The 18,939-nt window shown below is 36.5% G+C and overlaps 1 protein-coding gene across 1 annotated transcript; it reads left to right on the plus strand.

The window, feature by feature from the left end:
- The first annotated feature begins 1,005 nt into the window (after positions 1 to 1,005).
- On the plus strand, positions 1,006 to 6,272 carry cytl1 (cytokine like 1). The gene is made up of 4 exons (XM_088337107.1): positions 1,006 to 1,424; positions 1,490 to 1,534; positions 5,457 to 5,603; positions 5,688 to 6,272. Exons 1-4 carry the CDS (start codon positions 1,278 to 1,280, stop codon positions 5,787 to 5,789), a joined length of 441 nt encoding a protein of 146 aa, XP_088193233.1. The 5' UTR covers positions 1,006 to 1,277; the 3' UTR covers positions 5,790 to 6,272.
- Positions 6,273 to 18,939: the final 12,667 nt, after the last annotated feature.

The following is an 18,939-nucleotide window of genomic DNA, read 5'->3' on the forward strand; positions in this document are numbered from 1 at the left end:
ATTACAGTTACTGCAGATGAAATGAGTCACAACATTAGCTTTTCTGCTGGCTTTTATCTCTTTGATCTTGTTAGCAGCTCTCTCTGTAGACTGCCCAAAAGCATATCAAAGAGCTTTCTTTTCAATTTACATAAAATATATTTTAGAATATCACAATACATTTTTGCATCCATTTCAAGAAGATACTTTTAACAAGAGATCGTATAGTGGATTTTTAACGTTTACAATGAATTCAACATAATTTTCTTTAGTCTGAATTTTAACCAACATCATCCTTTTTAATATATATGAGAAAATAGAAATAAGAACAATAATGAGTATAAACACGGATACAATTTACCTGCAGATGAAATGAGTCACAACATTAGCTTTTCTGCTGGCTTTGATCTCTAAAAGGGGAATTAACATTTTAGTAAAACAGAAACAAAACGAAAACAATTCCAAACAGCTTGACAATCACATTACTGTGCATGTTAAGAGATGTGTCAGCTGGGGTTATAATGTTTAAAATTAACTTCTTTTGTGGAACACCAAAAGATGTGTCTTACCGTTAGCAGCTCTCTCTGTAGACTGCCAACAAACCCCGCCTTCCGGTCACATGTCCAAAGCCAAAACCAAACCCCACCCCATACCAGCAGGTGGCACTGTTGGACTCATCATTGCAGGACACTTACCAAAAACTTTACACATATTTCAGCAGGAATTTCAATAAAACAAAAGTTATTATTACACCCGTTACATTAATAGACTTAAGTCCTTTGTAATAATAAAAAGTAGTTTTCCCGCTTTCAAAATGAAACCACGGTCTTTTTACAAGCTTGTCAAGATGGCCGCCGAGATTAAGGTAAGTCTCTTTAATTTATTTTCCACGGATACTTTATTGAGTAGAAATAAATATTTAAACTTTTAATATAAATATTTTGAGATATTTAAGTTCTCCTCTGATAATAAAACTAAATATACGCGTCTGAAAAAGGAAACCGTTTTCTTGAGGTTGATGTTTACTTTTTAGTTGTGACGTCACTTAAAAAAAATAACAGGTTCTAAGATGTATGCGTTATAATTAATTCCTTGAGTTTGTTTGCCGATTGTGGCAAACGTGTGTCTACTCCAAGTTGGACCACTTAGCATGCGGTCAGTTTTTTCCCCTCGCCCACGTCATTCTCCACTGCCCCCCTCTGGACTCCTTCCATTTAAAGTGCAGCCAGTTTTGCAACCTGAGTTTTTGCAAGAGAACATCGCAACGTTCCTCGACCGTGTGCTGGATTATCTCCAATATGACGAGAATCTGCTCGACCATTGCGTTGTGTTTGCTGAGTTTGTGTCTGTCCGAATGTGCACCGTCGACCTGCTACTCCAGGTCTCTGAGCCTGAGCCAAGAAGTGATGACCCTGCTGGAGAAAATCCACACGTACCATCGCACGGTAAGCTTGCACGCTGTGTTGCAATGCCCTGTTTTCATTTGTGTTGTGTTCTCTTGCTTTTCCAGCAAACGTGTGCTGAGGTGCTGCCAACCATCTTCATTGATGTCCATGTAAGTTTGTTCCAGCGACTGCGGGTTGAGTTATTGACTTTGATTGAGCACAAAGACTTAATGGCACCCCAAAGCTGTTATTTGGTCCTACAAAATTCATTTTAAAATATGCATGAATCAATTTATAATCTGACAAGCACGTTATCCACTAACAATTAAACTACTGCAATTTTAGAAACAGTGCCTACGTTTACATAAAAAACTAGCCGTTTTTTGGGGGGTGCTCGAGCACCCCAAATTCAACCCAAGGACCTCCATTTTTAAATAGCATTTTTAAAACTCTATTTTCTTTAATACGGGACAGGATAGCCCGCCCAAACGATGATGAAAAACGCTGGATAAAAAAAAAGTAAAACGAAACAAAAATCTGAAAAACGCAGCGTCGGAACACTACACTGCTGAGTACATTTGATAACTAGCCCTGAATTGTGATTCTGCAGTAGTATTTCTGCATGATTTCTGTAGTGTATCTAGTATTACTTCATTTTTATTTATTTCAGTCTTTCTGTAGTCATAATTTTATAGTATTGCTGTAGTATTACTGTCATTTTCTTTTTATAGTATTTCTTCGGTTGTGTTTTTTTAGTATTTTCATAGAATAATTTGTAGTATTACTGGAGATGTATTCTTGTTGTATGTTTGTAGTATTTCTGCAATATTTCTTTTTGTAGTATATCCGTAGTATATTTGTAGTGATATTGTAGTTGTATTTTTATACTATTTCTGTCATGATATTGATGTGGCCGTATTTTTGCATAATAGTGTTACTGTAGTGTTATGTTTGTAGTATTTCTGTAGAAGTATATGAAATATTTCCATACTAGTATATTTGTAGTATTTAAGTGTTTTATAATTTTAATGTAGTTCTATTTTTGTAGTATTTTTGTATTATAGTATTACTGTAGTTGTATTTGTTTCAGTGTCTCTATAGTATTTTTTTCATAATCAGAATGAAGACAAAATAATATGTTAGACCCAGTTTTAGGCATTAAATTTGATATTTAGTTTTCATAGTAATTTTGTAGTATTTTTGACGCAGATTTAGTTCAATGTTGGCACTCCAAAAAATATTGTTACTATATTTGCTGTTTTATATAAACATCATATATTTTCATTACATTTTGAGCGTTATTGTTTGGCGGGTTGTGGTTTACCCCCTAAAACTGTAAACCTAAAATCTCCCCTGGTTTACATGCAGGCAGCAATCCAGTTGAAAACAAAATACTGCCTGTGGGACTTATAGTACTGAGACAAATAATCAATGGAAACTCCGGTTTACTCAATAAAAGAGCCTCCTGCCACAGATGTATCCACCCGTATATACTAGTGTAAGTCTATGTTTTGGGCTCGCCAACTACGACCACAGCTTGTAAACACACTAGACTCTGCAAAGGAGTTCACTTTTGGTACTCAAAGGAAACAAACATGGTACTTTGTCCAATTTTATGAGTGACACGAAGAAAAGCATCCTTTATTTTATGTCGAAAGTTAAATGCCCAAACGTCTACTTGCGTAATGACGCTGGGCTCGCTTCGCCCGTGTAGACAGATTACTTGCAAACCTCGTGTATACGTTGTTCTTCTTTTGTCACTGCGCAGGTCGATTTTTTTTTTTTCAAATTACCTGTACTCCAAAAAATCCAATATATCGTTTCAAATAGGGTAATTACCTTCATTGAACTCTAGTCAGTGATGCAAACATTTGAGTCACTACAAGGGTCTAATCTGATGTAGGGCTTCAACTAATGATTCGTTTAATAATCGATGAATAAGTCGATTCTTTTTTTAATTTATTCTTTAAAGACACATTTTTAATTTCCTCCTTATTTAAACATTGAAGTTTTGGACAACTAAAAATATAGCGCATAAAACATCAGAATATTCTGTAAAATAAAACAATAAAAAATCCAAGTGATTGTCATAGAACTTAACGATTGAAACAAATACATACAAATGTATGCTATAAGCCTGCAAATATGTCAGATACTTTTTTATAAAGTGAAACAAGAGGGAGGCAACATCGAAGGGAATGCGAGCACTTGGTCCGATGTTTGTGGCTTTCTATTTATTACAATAATACAGTTGTTTAACATGTGCCCAAAGGGGGTAGGCTGAAGCCAGAGCTTTTAGGTGTCCACCCCCTGTTCCATTCTTTCTCTTTCAAAATCAAAACAAGAAAAACAAACTTCACCCAGAAAAATTAGAAAACAAATTGATTGCATTTCAAACTCATTATATTATTGCTTGTGACTCATATAATATCTAAAGAAACTCTTGACCTGTTCATTGTCTTATGTATATTTATCTAAAATACTTAGGTTTTTTTTTTTTTAATGCAAGTCAAGGGACATTTTTATAGTTATTATCTAATTCGTTCCTTAAATAAATAGCTTTTGGGGTGGCACAATGGCTTTTAAATGTTGTGTAAGAAATATTGGACCTAAAAGCTCTGGATTCCCCGAGATATAAACAACTGCTGAATATTTGTTGCTTACTTGCTTTGTATACTAATAATAAGGATTTAGGTTACAATAGATCTTAACATTTTAACATGGTGCGTTTTATAAACTGTGTGTTTTCATACCTAGTGTTATTCGCAATCTTAATAGCTTTTTTTCTATAATCAAATCAATATTCTATTTTGCTTTTATATTTTTTTCCCCAAATCTCCATACAAGAAATCAAGTAAGGCAATTTTTATATTATATTATCTGAAGTTTTTTTGGGGTCAAACATTTGTCTTAATCTACTTATAACTGCTGTGTATGCATCTTTACGTACATTTAATGTTTTTATATAGCACATTTAGTTCAATTTCAGCATCTGAAAAGTGCTAAATAAATAGATTTGGATTTGGCTGTAAACGATCACGTGCAAAATATGGTCTTATGGCGCCTCTGCTGGACTAAACGGGTACTACAAGCATGTGCTTTTTTCATTGAATAGATGCGATGAGAGACGCATAAATTGATGATCTAAGTAGTAGCCAATGCAGTTAACAGTCCATTTTAATCGATTTTAGCGATTTGTTTTTGCAGCCCTAACCTGATGCGACTTAGTTATTCTTTTTCAACTGATGCTTGTTTGAATTTGTCAAAAGCATGACAAAGAGTTTGTGACCTGTTAAAACCTTTGGTCCCGAAAAATGTGCCTCCCAGTTGTGAATATTTTGCCGAGGTTGCCTAACTCTAACTGTTAAACAACATGACGAAAGAGTGGCCAAGAGAAGGATGCAGGAATGTCAGCTTAATAGCCGATTCAAATTAAAACTGATTTTAAAACTTCGACTTGCAAGGATTGCCGGGCCTGTAGAATAATTGGTTGCTGTAATCGCCTCCTTGATCTTAATAACTGCCCCAATCCTCAATTAGTCATGGCGGTTTCTCTTTAGCTAGGGTAGTATTACGAGTGTTTTTTTGTATTTATTTGATTTAATTTATTTTGTCCCCTTAGGTAAATTCTTTTTCACCAGCTGTACCAGGGGTGCAGTCAGTGCTGTTGCAGCAGAGCGTGTGCCAAAAGACTGATTTTCAGCACCTGATATTCTCAGGTGTTCTCCCTTCAAAGTAATAACCAGGCCCAACCCTGCCTAGCTTTCTGAGATTAGGCGTTCCCAGGGTGGTATGGCCGTATTAATAATCACAAGCTTCGTTTGCATGGTTATCATGTTTTTACTTCCCCTTATAGCATTACTGGAGTAAAATGCCAAAAATTGTAAAATATTTCATTTTTGGGGAGTGAATTATAGTACGCTGTTTCAAAAATATTGTGAGTATTAGGTTTGATTTTGCATAGATTAGTCTTTTCCCTTTTTAATTGAAATACAGAGGTAATGAATTTCCTTGTTAAACTCAAATGTGAAATGTAGCCGTTTAGAGAGCTATATGAAATCCAGGTCGTCCAATTCCCATTTTTTGTTTTAGAACTCCTGTGTCACCAACAAGCTCCGCGACTTCCTCTACGTGCTGATGAACCATCCCAGCCGGTACTGCCGCGAGCGACCCAGGATGATGCTGCTGAAAACAAAAATGCAGAACTTGCACACCATCGTCACCAGACTTTGCTACCGGGTGAGAGCGTCAAAGATCTCCACGGGGTCTCGTTTATTTTTGTGGCCCCGGAGTTGACCCCGGCGTCTCTATTGCTTTTGGCAGGACTTGGTGTTTTTCACGGACGACTGCGAGGCCATCGACACCGGCCACAGCCGACCTCACTTTGCCGAGGACCGACTTCAGCTCCTGCAGGAGGAGAGATGAGCGACACCAGGGGGCAGCCCTACAAAACACAACTTCATATCAATAGCTTCATAGGTCTCACTATATATCCATCGTGTTGAGTGGACACGAGCAATGTCCTTCCTTCTTCAACATCGGAATTTTCCACAGGAAATTTGCTGAATGCCAACCGTGCCGACGCTGATGTAGAAATAATAAACCGTCCGTAGAGGCTTGCGAGCGGGCCCCACTGCTGTTTATGTAAGCAGCCGATCAAAGCTTTGCGTGTTGCCCTCGCACCGACCAAACACATTTTAAAAAAGCTCTTTGTGCGGCAGTTTTGATCCTGAGAACGCCAGGGACGAAATTGGGTGATCAATAATTTTCTCTCACGGCCCAGCATGTGTGTTCAAATATAATGCATGGTTTCATATTATAATACAACATATTCTCGTACAGTAATCTTAGGGTTGTATCCTTTGCTCACAGAAAGAGCGAAATAAACTTGTGTGTTACATTAGTGTTGTTGATTATATCTATACATCTATCTATCTATCTATCTATCTATCTATCTACCTTGGTCATATCCCTCAAGAGGGGTGACCGACAGCAAGACACACACATACAATAACAAAGAAAATAAAAGGGAAATAAATAGCAAAAAACACACAAAAACTTTTGTGTTATAGGTTTATTAAATGTTGATTATCTACCTACCAATATTATTTTTGGGGAGAGCTGAAAAGGAGGATTTTTTGTTTTTGTCAGAAACGTGTATATGTATACATACATATATATAATCTTGTTTTTGTAGTAAACTAAGACAATGTTACAAGAGCTAAATCTTTGAGTTGATTCTTGTCATTAATCTTGGTAGAAGATACATCTTGAAATGAGCAGAAGTATCTCCCATCTAATATTTTGCAAAAAAAAAAAGTTGATGGAACTACCGGTCATGATTTTGCCAAGAACAAATAGGCTTTTGGGTTTTCAAGAGTTGAATACGGTGTCTTTATGAATAAATAGTTTATTATCCATTACTTAGAATGTATTCCTCAAAAATGTTCCAGATGATGGGAAAACAGGGCACGAGCTTTCCAGTACAAGGTACAATACCAGAACTTGCCACAAGATGGTGGTGCTTGTCAGTATTTCTCAACTCTGGTTCCTAGTGTTTCTGCATTTTCGTATATTAAAGCATTTTAATATACATTTTGTTTTGAACGTTTAGTAAGAACACTACAATGTTTAATGTTATTATTGAAGTAAACCGCCCGATTAAGTACATACCCATTTTTAGTATTATCAAGGGAGTAAGAAAAAATAGATATTTGTACCTTTTGTTTAACAATATTATATGGTATCAATTGTCAGATTTTTTTTTTAATTGAAGCATCAATCACATTCATTTAATATGAAATTTTATAGACACCAGAAAATAGATAGTTGCTATTACAATGTGGTTGTCTTTTGTGGTTTGTTTTCAGGCGGGAAAATAGTACAAAATGGTACACAGTAGAGCCCCACACCTATGCAATAATCCGTCCTCAGATGGGGATTGCAAACTGAAATTGGGCATTAAAACCAAGAGTAAATAGCTACCAACCCCTGCTACTTCAGATAAAGACATCAAAATTAACACATTATTGTATTGTAAGCACTATTAAGAAAAACATGAAATTATATTTACCCTAGATGTGACGTGCCTTGAGCTGTTCAAACAGATTAACTGGTGGATGCAGAGGGAGGAGGATACACCGACCACAGATTAAATTTTTTTTTTTTTTAACTTTCACTTGCAAAGATATTTATGCCTACAAAAGATTTCCTCGCTTTGATCGCCTCATCATTAGTAATAGTCCCGATTGGTTCGGGTGAAGATTTGTGTTCCCTTTTTTAATTTCTTGATAATTGCAAGCTTCGTTTCCATGGTTGTCCCCATAGTGGATCAATACGGTACAAAAAATACAGTATTGTATCACCCACTCACAGTGTCCTCTCACAATGCGAAATTCTGAGCTTAATGAAGAAAGAGGCATTGTGGGAAGTAGTTAAGCTGATAACGTAGTGCCATTTTTGTGATGCTGTGACACAAACCAATAGCAGACCAGCATTTTATATGATGTCGGCAAACATCAATGGTAAATGGTCTCCATTTATACAGAGTTTTAACCGGTTACTGAAGACCTCCGCCTTGCATGGCTGACTCTGCTATCAATGTCTCTTAGAGACGAAAGTTGTCATATGCAGAATCACATTAAAGCTTGAATTTTATACTTATTGTTTGTCGACATCGTATAGTGGGAAAATACGTCATAAGGCAGGGACGCCCTATCCCGGGGGTCTATTGTAAAGCTATTTATATATTGTGTGTATACGCATACACTATAAATTAACTCCTCTCACGGAGGACCGCAGCCAATCCCAATTTTGGGGGGAAAAACATAAGGCTTGTAAAGAGAAAAATGCAGCCATAAAACATAATTGGCGCGCTTATTGATCATCATTACAGAGCTGTAGCTTTCACATTGTTGTGTATCATTAAAACAAAATGAGAAAAAAAAACCTTCAGACAGCGGGCGTCCGGATAATTTCCCAATTTAATGTTCTGTGACCCTGCACCAAAAATGTTAAACGTCGGATCATAAAACCCCAAAACTCCGCCCGCGGGGGTCACAGTAATCATTCTCTGTTTTGTCGAAATAAACGATCTCGTAAAGTACAGATCAGAAAAGCTATTTAAATTAAAGGATCACTGATGCGCTTTGTGATTCACTCTTGTTTTACGGCGCTTTCGGGCAATTTTCCATCACATTAGGCGCTTTTTATTGCATCTTTAAAAAGGCGTGTTGCCTCATTAGTTGACATAAGCAAATGTTTCCTTTCAAATAGATGCCTGGGAAAAAAACCCGACTTGTGCAGTTAACGTAGCTTCAGAGGGTTGAAGTTTTAAGTTCTGTCGACTATAAAGATGCCTCAAAAATGCTATAAAATAATGTAAAAGTGAAAAAAAATCTCATTCGTGTCAGTAATTTGAGGGCCCTCGAAGGCAAATCCTGATAATTAGAGGCTGTTAGTCATTTTAATATCTGTCGGTCGTTGTTAAAAGCAAAGCGGATAGAAATGTCAACACACTGCTTTCCAAATGCAAAGTTTAGTAAACATGCACCTAGGGAAAATGTATCAATTTCACAGTGAATTTCTGTGAATTAGGAACCAAAGTGCTTTAGTGTGCACAGTTGTATCCATCCTTATATAGTGTAAATCCAGTTTTTTTCCAGCCATATAAAGTATATGTCACAGTTGTATCCTTCCATATATAAGTCTATTAATTTGTGTGCATCACTACACACAGTTTCCCTTATCTGGGATTTTTTTATGCCACAAAGCACTGTGGGACTCTTAGTACAAATGACGCAAACTCCGACTTACTCGCTGAAAAAGCTTCACGTATATTGGTGGATTTCTCAGAGACATATACAATTTCTTTTCTGGCCCCATTGTGAAAAGGCCCTAGCTGTATCCATCCATATATAGTGTAAGTCCAAGTTTCAGTTCAAGCACTCCATGTACTTGACCCAAATGGGGTTATTTTTGAACCAACTGTTTAACAGTCTTAAATACATTAGTTATAAATAATCTAAGTTTGGGTCAAAAATGAGAGGGTGGTTTTACACAAAGAGACCCAATTCTTTGGGTAAGTCTAAACAAGAAGACTCAGACTTTTGACTATAAAATGAATAACTTATGATGTAATAAACAAAATATTGTTTTATTTTTATTTTGGGCTGAATTCTCTTTTACATGTAAACGAAACCGTTGCATTTGCCTGGGGGTTGTTTCTGCAAAAAACAAGACAGGACATTGGGTCAAATTAACACAAGTATTGGGTTGATGTTAAGAGTGGTGAAGAATTACACATGTTTTCATAAAATGATCACATTCTTTGGGTTGTTTCATACAACATGACCCAATTTTTTCAGGCGCTTTTACTAAACAACCCAGTTTGGCCTAAATCATTTTATTTTATTCAAAATTATTTTTTTATAAGCATCAAAGAGATTGGGTAAAGGAAACCCAAGCAATTGGGCCATGCTTGACCTAAATATTTGTGTCTTTCTCTTTCTGTGTTCTTTTTACCTTCTTTTGCTCTCTCTTCCTTTTTTCATTTTCTCTCCCCTTTTGTCTTTCTCTTTTCTCATTCTCACTTTCTCTCTTTTTATTTCCCTTTGGATTCCTTTATTTCTCGCTCTTTCTTTCCCCCTGTCTCACTATTTCTCTATTTATCTCTTTTGTTTCTCACATTCTCTCTCTCTTTCTTCCCTTCTCTCTTTCTTTGTCTCTCTTTCGCTTATTTCTTTTCTCTCTAATATTTCTTCATCTCTAATCTACTAGTCCGGCCCCCGAGAGAATATTTCTTCTATCGTGTTAAAATGAGTTTGACACCCCTGGGTTAAGGGATCCGTAAACCGTGAAGTTACATGAAAGTCTAATTTGATTATTCTTATTCTACTGCTCTCTTGTGGACACTGTGGGGAATTGCAGTTTAAAAGGTTGCGATCCACTTGTCAAAGTCTTCAATTTTGAAGAAGTAAAAATTCTGGTATTCTATTTATTAAACTAAAACATATTGTAAGGAAGTGGCGAGGCCAGAAAGTACTTCACGGGGGACGTCGTTCCAACTTTTAATACCCATTTATGAAAGACTGTTTACCTTTCCTAATAAACGCAATCACTTTTTATGGCAAGATAAATTGATGTATTAGTGTCGTCAAACCAGGCTTATGAAAACAGCTGTTTTTTCTGCATATGTGCCTTTTGAAAGAAATCCTTTTTATGTCTTTATTAGCAGATGTTTAGAACCCCCTTGATAATAAATCTAACTTTGGCTTTGTGGGCCCGACATTGACGAACGCAAATATGAAAATAATGACGTTTAATGTATGTTGTTTTAGTTTGTCTTTTACGATGTCGAGATGAAATACATTTTTATGAACTGAAATCAGAAAAAGCCATAATAGTAAATACCAGAAATCATTATGGAACCTAATGAGCTCTTGAGTAAAATCCACCCATCTAATTTTAAATATAACATTCGAAGTATGTAATTTATTAACACAAATCTATTCATATATAATACTAATAAATAATATATAGAAGCTTTTAAAAAAATGGACATCTAGTTTTTGATGTATATCATTTATCTATACAAATTGTTTCATAAACCTAATACAGAAACGTTTTTTTAATTTATAGAGACTTCTTTGATTAATGAAAGTAACCAGCGCTATCACTGTACTTCACCTCCTTTCTCTGTTCCTTTCTTTCTTTCTTTTTTCTTTCTTGCTGTCGTTGTTTTTTCCTCTTCATTCCCTCCTTATTTTTTCCCCTTCCTTCTTTCTTTATTTCTCTCTTCCTTTGATCTTTCTCACTTTCTATCTTCCTTCTCTCTTCTTTCTTTCTTTCTTTTGTCATTTTTTTCTTTCTTCCTTTCATTCTATCTTTCTCTCTTCCTTTCGTCCCTTTTCTTTCTCTCCTCCTTTTGTCCTGCCTTTTTTCTCTCTTCCTCTCGTCCTGTCATCTTTTTTCTTCCTTCAGTCCTGTCTTCTTTAGTTCTCTCTAGCTCATTTTCTCTCTTTCTTCCTTCCATCCTTCAACCCACGGATACACCTTGTGATTATGGATATACAAATAAACATGACTATTTTGACCATAAACGTTTCCGGGGTCTAACCTAAAATTGCAATTTATAAAAAAAAACAAGGTGGTGGGGTGGTTAAGAGACTTACTTTATGCCCGTCATCACCATTATTGTTAGTGTAGCATGAAAGTAGTAGATGTCTGTTTCAAATGCAGAACAAACACCTACCCAAAACCCCAAAAGATTAAAAAAGAAGAAAAAGGGTTTCATGGAGAGTATAACAAAGGCTGCAATTAAAACTCATACCAGAAGATGGCGTAAACGAGTCAAAAACCATGCAGAGTGACATTTAAAAAAGCAACAAGAACATATAGGGATCTGTGTTCTGATTGTCACTCAGTCTTTGAGAATGTATGCTCCTGATGATGCATGGATAATTCAATTTCATCGATGATTACATCGATTAATGCATCCAAATGACAATTAGATGAGTAACTGTGCCAAATAAGCACCGTTTGCGATCTGTTAAGAGTCGTTAAAAACGTCTATAGATTATTTTTCCTTAAAAGATCTCCAAATAGATAGATAGATAGATAAATACTTTATTCATCCCCGTAGGGAAATTCACACTTCCAACATAGAATACAAAAATACCCAATATAAGGTGTGGATGTAGAGTATTTAAATAGTGCTACGGAAAATACACACTGTAATCAAAAAGGGTAATATGCAAATGTGGGGGTGGGGTTTTAATGTGGGCTTTTACTCCCCCGGGTGGAGTTAAAGAGCCTCATGGCATGAGGAAGAATTGATCTCCTGAGTCTGTCTGTGTTATAACGTTCCTGATGACACTATGAAACACTTTTATCAATTTCTAAATCATAATTTAATTAAAATGTGCATGCCGGTGACATATTAACGAGCAAACAAGCTTGTTCTTTATTTGGATTGCCACTCAGTCGTTGAGATTTTCTGATCCAGATGACACAAATGATAAAGCCAGACCTCCTCTGAGCAATTATTAAAACATGAATAAGTCAATTCATGCATAAGATTTAAATAAGCAAAAAGAGGCCTGTCGTGATATTTCGTTCCACTTGTCACTCAGTTATTGAGAATTCACTGTTTATGGATTTACAACCTTAAGATCTCCAAACGTAGTTACTGATGAGTAATTACACAAGGATAATTGATCACATTGATTTGATCGATTATTAAATTAACAATGAATGTATGCAAGTGAGATGTCAAACTCATTTCCATCGAGGGCCACATCAGCGTAATGGCTGTCCTCAAACGACCTGAATAAATCTAACCATATGTAATTGGTACGTCAAATGAATGTAAATATTTTGTAAAAAAGTCATTTTTTTTATGATTCATGACAAAAATGCTCATCAAAGTAGCAGACAAGTTCTAAGGAATGAGTAGTTATCTTCCAGTTTTGACTGAAGTTTCATGATGTACCGTAAACATCCTTCTTTTATCTTGGTTTTGAAGGATTTTATACATTTGACTATAAAGGATTTTATACAATCGAATACAAATTACATTTAATGCAAAAAATATTCACTGACTGGGCTGTGGTGCGAGATCAGGGCACCCTGGTAGAAAATGTTGTTTACAGGAACGACGGGAACGGGACGTAAGGCTGATAAGATAATCAACACATCCAGACGCAGAAAGGCCCTGATGACGTAGAAACTCTCGGTGTTGTTTTGAGTATTCCAGACATTGCGATTGTCTTCGACGAGATGATGAAGCCCAGGGGGGGCTTCCTTGGCATGCCCATGGGAGGAGTCGGCACGCCATAATGAAGATGGCCAATAGGAGAGCTAAAGGATTTGAGAAAAAGGCTTCCCACAGACACCAAAGACACTAATTCTGCCGTTTTATATGGAGTACACTTAAATTGTTAATGAAATTAAATCTGCCCCCGTGTGAAAATTTCGGCTGTCTTGCTCATCTTTTCCTTCAAGAAACATGCGCGCATAAATTGTTGGGTGAATGTAGGTTGTGTTTGGGTAATGGAGTCAGATAACTAATTCGAACAATTTGGTAAATGGTACTGTTTGATATTAATTCCCAACAGTTTCCATGTCTAAAACTTTGGAAAGAGCTGTGTTTTTCTGAGGGAATGTTTTCAAATGGATCAAAATAGATTTAATAAACAAATTAAAATAAACATTTTTTTTAAATTTATGTGGTGGATTTTGGTTTGTTTGTTTCAATTGTATTTTTTTTGTCTTGGTTTTAAATATGATTTCAAAAGGCATTGAAAAATCTTGAAAACCTTGAATTTAACTTGCTTTCAGCTGTACAAACTTTAGCTAAGAAAAAGTCACATTTTTATTGATTTCTATGGGAGAGCGTTTTACACAATTGGGAGTGATACATGTAAATATGGTAACATATAAGTGTAACTAAATGCAATTGAGTATGTATAATAAATGTAACTTCTCCCTAATGTAAAATAACCCTGGACCCTAAATTTATTATTCATTTGAATTACATTACATTAGCATTGCATTGAAAAAATGTAGCTACACATACAGACATATTATATGTTATACACTAAATCTAACAAAAATTACTAAATCTTCTTAGACATTCTGAGGACAATTTCTCAATGTCCCTCATTGGCATTTATACAGAAGCACTGGCGTGTAGTGGCAGTGGACAGGTATTGTAGTCCCTTATGTGCGCTCCCTTCTCAAGGTTTCTTCATTTTCCTCATGTTGAGGTTTTTGAGTTTTTCCTTGCCCTCATATAGGTTTTAGATCAGGGGATGCTGTCATAATAGGCTGTGGTCCGTGTAGCCCTTTTAGTCACTTTGTGATTAAGGGCATCACAAATAAACTTGAAGTTATTGAGTTTTTCCTTGCCCTCATGTAGGTTTTAGATCAGGGGATGGTGTCATAATAGACTGTGGTTTGCAGTAATCTGTGGTCTGTACAGCCCTTTGAGACTCCTTGTGATTAAGGCGTCACAAATAAACTTGACTTGAAGTTTTGGAGTTTTTCCTAGCCCTCGTGTAGGTTTACAAATAAACATGACTTAATACTCCGTCATGTATTATAACTCTTAATTAACTAATAATTAAAGTCACCCACTTTACAAGTGATTTGAAAAAATGTCCATATACAGATCAAATGTGTTAAACTAAACGTAACAAATTACAAAAAATCTTGGACATTTTTAAGATTATTTTTTTCTAAATTCCAATCAATGGCATTTATATTGAAATACAGTGGTACCCCGGTCCTCAACAGCCTCAATGCTCAACCAAATCGGTGTTCGACCAAAAAATGTGCACAAAAAATGTTTCGATGCTTTTCCGTTACTTTTGAACATGTCACACTTTAAAAAAATAGCGCAAAAGAGGAAGAAGCAGCTGACAATGGTCAGGTTTCTTATTAAAAGAGAAGAGGAAGGCTAAGCAGTAACCTTCCCACACCCATTCCCGTATGCCATCACACCACTGTTCAAAGGTCGATAAAAAATAGTTTATATTTCTTCTTTTTTATGTTTATTATATATTATGTGCACATTTATGGTCTTTAATGTTGTTTGGATACACGTTTTCTTAGTATTTTAGGTATTTTTTTCATGAGTGGAACGGATTAAAATACTTACTATTGTTTCTGATGGGGAAAAAAATTCGGTACTCAACCAACAACCAGGAACACATTATGGTCGAGGACCGAGGTACCACTGTATTGGCAGGTAGTGTCGCTGAGCCATTACTTTACAGGTATCGTAGCTGAAAGGCATTCGAGTTAATGTAGTTTTTGGTCGAAGCAATCTTTTTTAGCTGCTCAGAAATTTAAAGCTCTCGTGGGCCATCTCAATATGATGCGATGGGCCACATTTTGCCCACGAGCCATGCTTTAAAAGGCCTCACAATTTAATTATGTTCCTGATGACACAATGATAATTTAACAAGACATTTCTATACATTTTTAAAAACCATGATTAAATAAATTAATGCACGCAAGATATTTTTTTTCGGTTTGTCGGGAATTTCCATGTATACTGTAAATACCACAGTTCTCGGATCCCTTAACTTCCCGGGTCGTCGGGGCCCCACTTCCTGTGGTGTGTCTTTGGCAAGTACAGTCTGGCAGTGTCCATCCGTCTCCAGGGCAGTTTTTTGGTAACACACACATAACACGGATAGTACTGGTTTAAATGGTTATCAGTCGCAGGAGAGGCCTCCTGATCTGACTTGGATACAGCACCTTTATCATCTGGTCGCCGTTGTTTTTCTGTGTAAAGCGTCATGATGCTCCTCAGAGATGAGATAAAGGGTCCTATATCACTGGGGTAAACCTATTTTGAGTATCACATCATAAAATAATAAATCATACACAACCTTTCAAAATAATGTCTTGTAGTTGTTATTTTTATGTGCAGGTAATTGGGAACTAAGCGCTGTGATTTTTGTCTTGTTCTTCTTTAATGATTTGTTTGAAAAATACCTCCAGGATTACATCATTAAAAATTGACTTTTTTAATAGGGATAATCCAATACCGAACCAGGTGTTTTGCATGACTTCCGGGTAAAGGTATTTCGACAATTATACTGTAAATATTGGTTTTGGTACCGTTAATCACTTTCCCTGTTGACAGAAGAATTTAAGACCATATTTTGTTATTTGTGATATTACTATTTCATCAATGGATGCATAGAACTGAGGTTTAAAAGAGCAAATGGTAGCCCCTTACGATCTTTTGTTCCGATGCGTTAACATACCTGTCAACCTGTACGTTTTTGCTGTACAAAGTTTATTATGCATTTTAAGACCTGTACGATGTACAAGAAAATCTGTACGGAAAATTGCAAATTTGTCAATTATGTGTACCATCCAGTATACACCGACTATGACGAAACGGCAAATCAATCAAGTCAAACGAGTTCGCCGCAGTATCCTCTATCTCGGTATAGGTTTTTATCGTTCCAAACGAAGCGAGCGGTTTGATGTAGTGAAAGGAAGTCCGTCTCTTTTCGGAGAACCGGCTTTTTCGGCTCAACTCATCAAAGAGAGCCTCTCAAACGGCTCACTTGCTTTGATGCATGATAATACGAATTATTATGTTGTATAAAGAAGTTAAGAAGAAAGGGAAGTATAAAAGGAGAAAATGAAAAAAACAGGTTTGTGGTTATCCCTTTAGTCAGTATATTACCAAAAATAATTTAATGCAAAAAATGAATTCATAATTTGAATAAGAAAATGTATTATTGTACTTCATTATATTTGCATGTATTTTTTCCTTCTACAGTGAACGTCCAGGCGACTTCATTTTTGAACTTATTTTTTAAAATAAACCTCATTCACGTCGAGCAACTCAGTATCTCACAACAAAATGTTAATTAACAATATATATAATACGAAACACATGTACAATATAACATGTTAAACTAAATAAATAAACACGTTTGAAAAAAAATATGGTGTAAGATTATTTTGTATTTTGTAAGGGAAAATACGACAGTTTATAAGGGTATGGAGCCCTGGAGCTTGACAAGTATGCTTTAAGAACTTCGCCTTAGACATAAAAAAGAGAGAGAAGCCTTTAACAAAACAAAAGGCACGCTTGCTTTGTTATTGTGTTGTTGTTGTTGTTTTCCTTTCGTCTTTTTTGAAAAGACGATGAACTTCCTTTGCAATTGCGCAACAAATAACGCGGCAGACGCGTTATTTGAGGAATGAGAAATGTCCCCGCCTCGCCCACAGCTGCAGCCTTCCTGGAGCCGAAGCGGGCCTGACTCATTATAAACAATTATTGGCCTCTTTTTCTCTCACAAAATCACTTTTTTCTTTGGTGTGCGAACGCATGCTCTGTCATTTGCAACGACCCCCACCCCCTTTTTTTAAAAGGTCTCCGAAATTGCTGCAGAGGCGCGCGAGGAATGCGCCTCCGAAACACGCGCGACCAAGGCTCCCTCCTCTGACACCCCAGCGAGCCTTTCATGACACACGTGGACGAGTTAAAGCGATATTGATCAGTTGGTTTTGAAGTCGATTCGTTGACGTGCACACCTCACCCCCCCTGCAGCCACTGCATGATCTGCCCCCTCCTCTAGCACCCCTAAACTGCCCTGGCGCCAACAGAATCTAGGTTAGTCGTCTCACGGCAATGGGCAACAGCTGTAGCAATACATTCCTGCAAATAACTTGTGACAAGTTGACATGTCATGCTCGTAAGTGGAGGTAAAAAAAAGGGGGGGAGGGTGTCATACTGGGAGATTGTCACCGCCCCGCCAAAGGGGCAGTCATTCATTAAAAGCAAAGTATTGATTTCAATAATAAGCAAAAACATGCATTTTTGAGAAATTAGCATTTATTCTACTTAACATGAGAGTCACCTAATAAGAGCCAATATAATTGTCCGTCATCTTGCTGCTACGGGCACCCCATCCCTGTCAACCTCCTCAGCTCCATGCTCGTACAAACTGTCGTATTTTCCCGTACAAAATACAAAATAATCTTACAACATATATGTTTTTTTTTCGGAATGATGCATGATGGGAAATCCCCAGGCGGCATGCGCACAGTAGCATCAAACCGCTGGCTTCGTTTGCAACGGAAAAAACGATACCGAGATAGAGGCTACCGCGGCGAACTCGTTTGACTTGATTGATTTGCCGATTCGTGATAGTCTGTGTATACCGGATGGCACCCATAATTGACAAAGTTTCGTTTTTCCGTACAGATTTTCTTGTACGTCGTATACGTCTTACAGGTATGGTACCCCAAAACTTCAAAAACCTCTCTCACAGATTCCAAGTATTTTTGAAAAAGCTTCAGGTAGCCACAGGGGCGGCACTAAATAGCCACATGGGGCTCCAGTATTAGGTAAAAAATAATACAGTTTGCATAGCTTTTACACCGTCACGTCCCATTTTAGTGTTAATGCAACAAAGGTAGGAGTGAAATACCTTTCCACTGTTGAAAATGAAAGCAGCATGTCAAACATATGGCCCGTGGGACAAATCCGAACCACTAGATGATTTATTCCAGCCCACCATAAATTTCCGAGTGCGTCATTAAAAAAAGAAAATTCTCTGGGTCATTTTTATCAAAAGTTGTGTTTTTAAAAATAAATGCAAACTAAATGCTCTCTCTGGCCGCTGGAGGGAAGTGTTGAGTTTGTATAGTGTGACAAATTGGTTCATGTGTGAAATCGCATCTATCTGTCTGTCTGTCTGTCTGTCTGTCTGTCTGTCTGTATGTCTGTCTACCTATCTATCTATCTATCTATCTATCTATCTATCTATCTATCTATCTATCTATCTATCTATCTATCTATCTATCTATCTATCTATCTATCTATCTATCTATCTATCTATCTATCTATCTATCTATCTATCTATCTATCTATCTATCTATCTATCTATCTATCTATCTATCTATCTATCTATCTATCTATCTATCTATCTATCTATCTGTCTGTCTGTCTGTCTATCTAGCTATCTTTTTTTTCTTTTCACTGGATGAATTTGTTTTGTACCACAAGGAGGCACTAAATACTACACACTGTCACGAA

Source organism: Urocampus carinirostris, chromosome 6 (assembly GCF_059441175.1).
Source record: "Urocampus carinirostris isolate Australia breed hairy pipefish chromosome 6, RoL_Ucar_1.0, whole genome shotgun sequence".
NCBI classification, from domain to species: Eukaryota; Metazoa; Chordata; class Actinopteri; order Syngnathiformes; family Syngnathidae; genus Urocampus; species Urocampus carinirostris.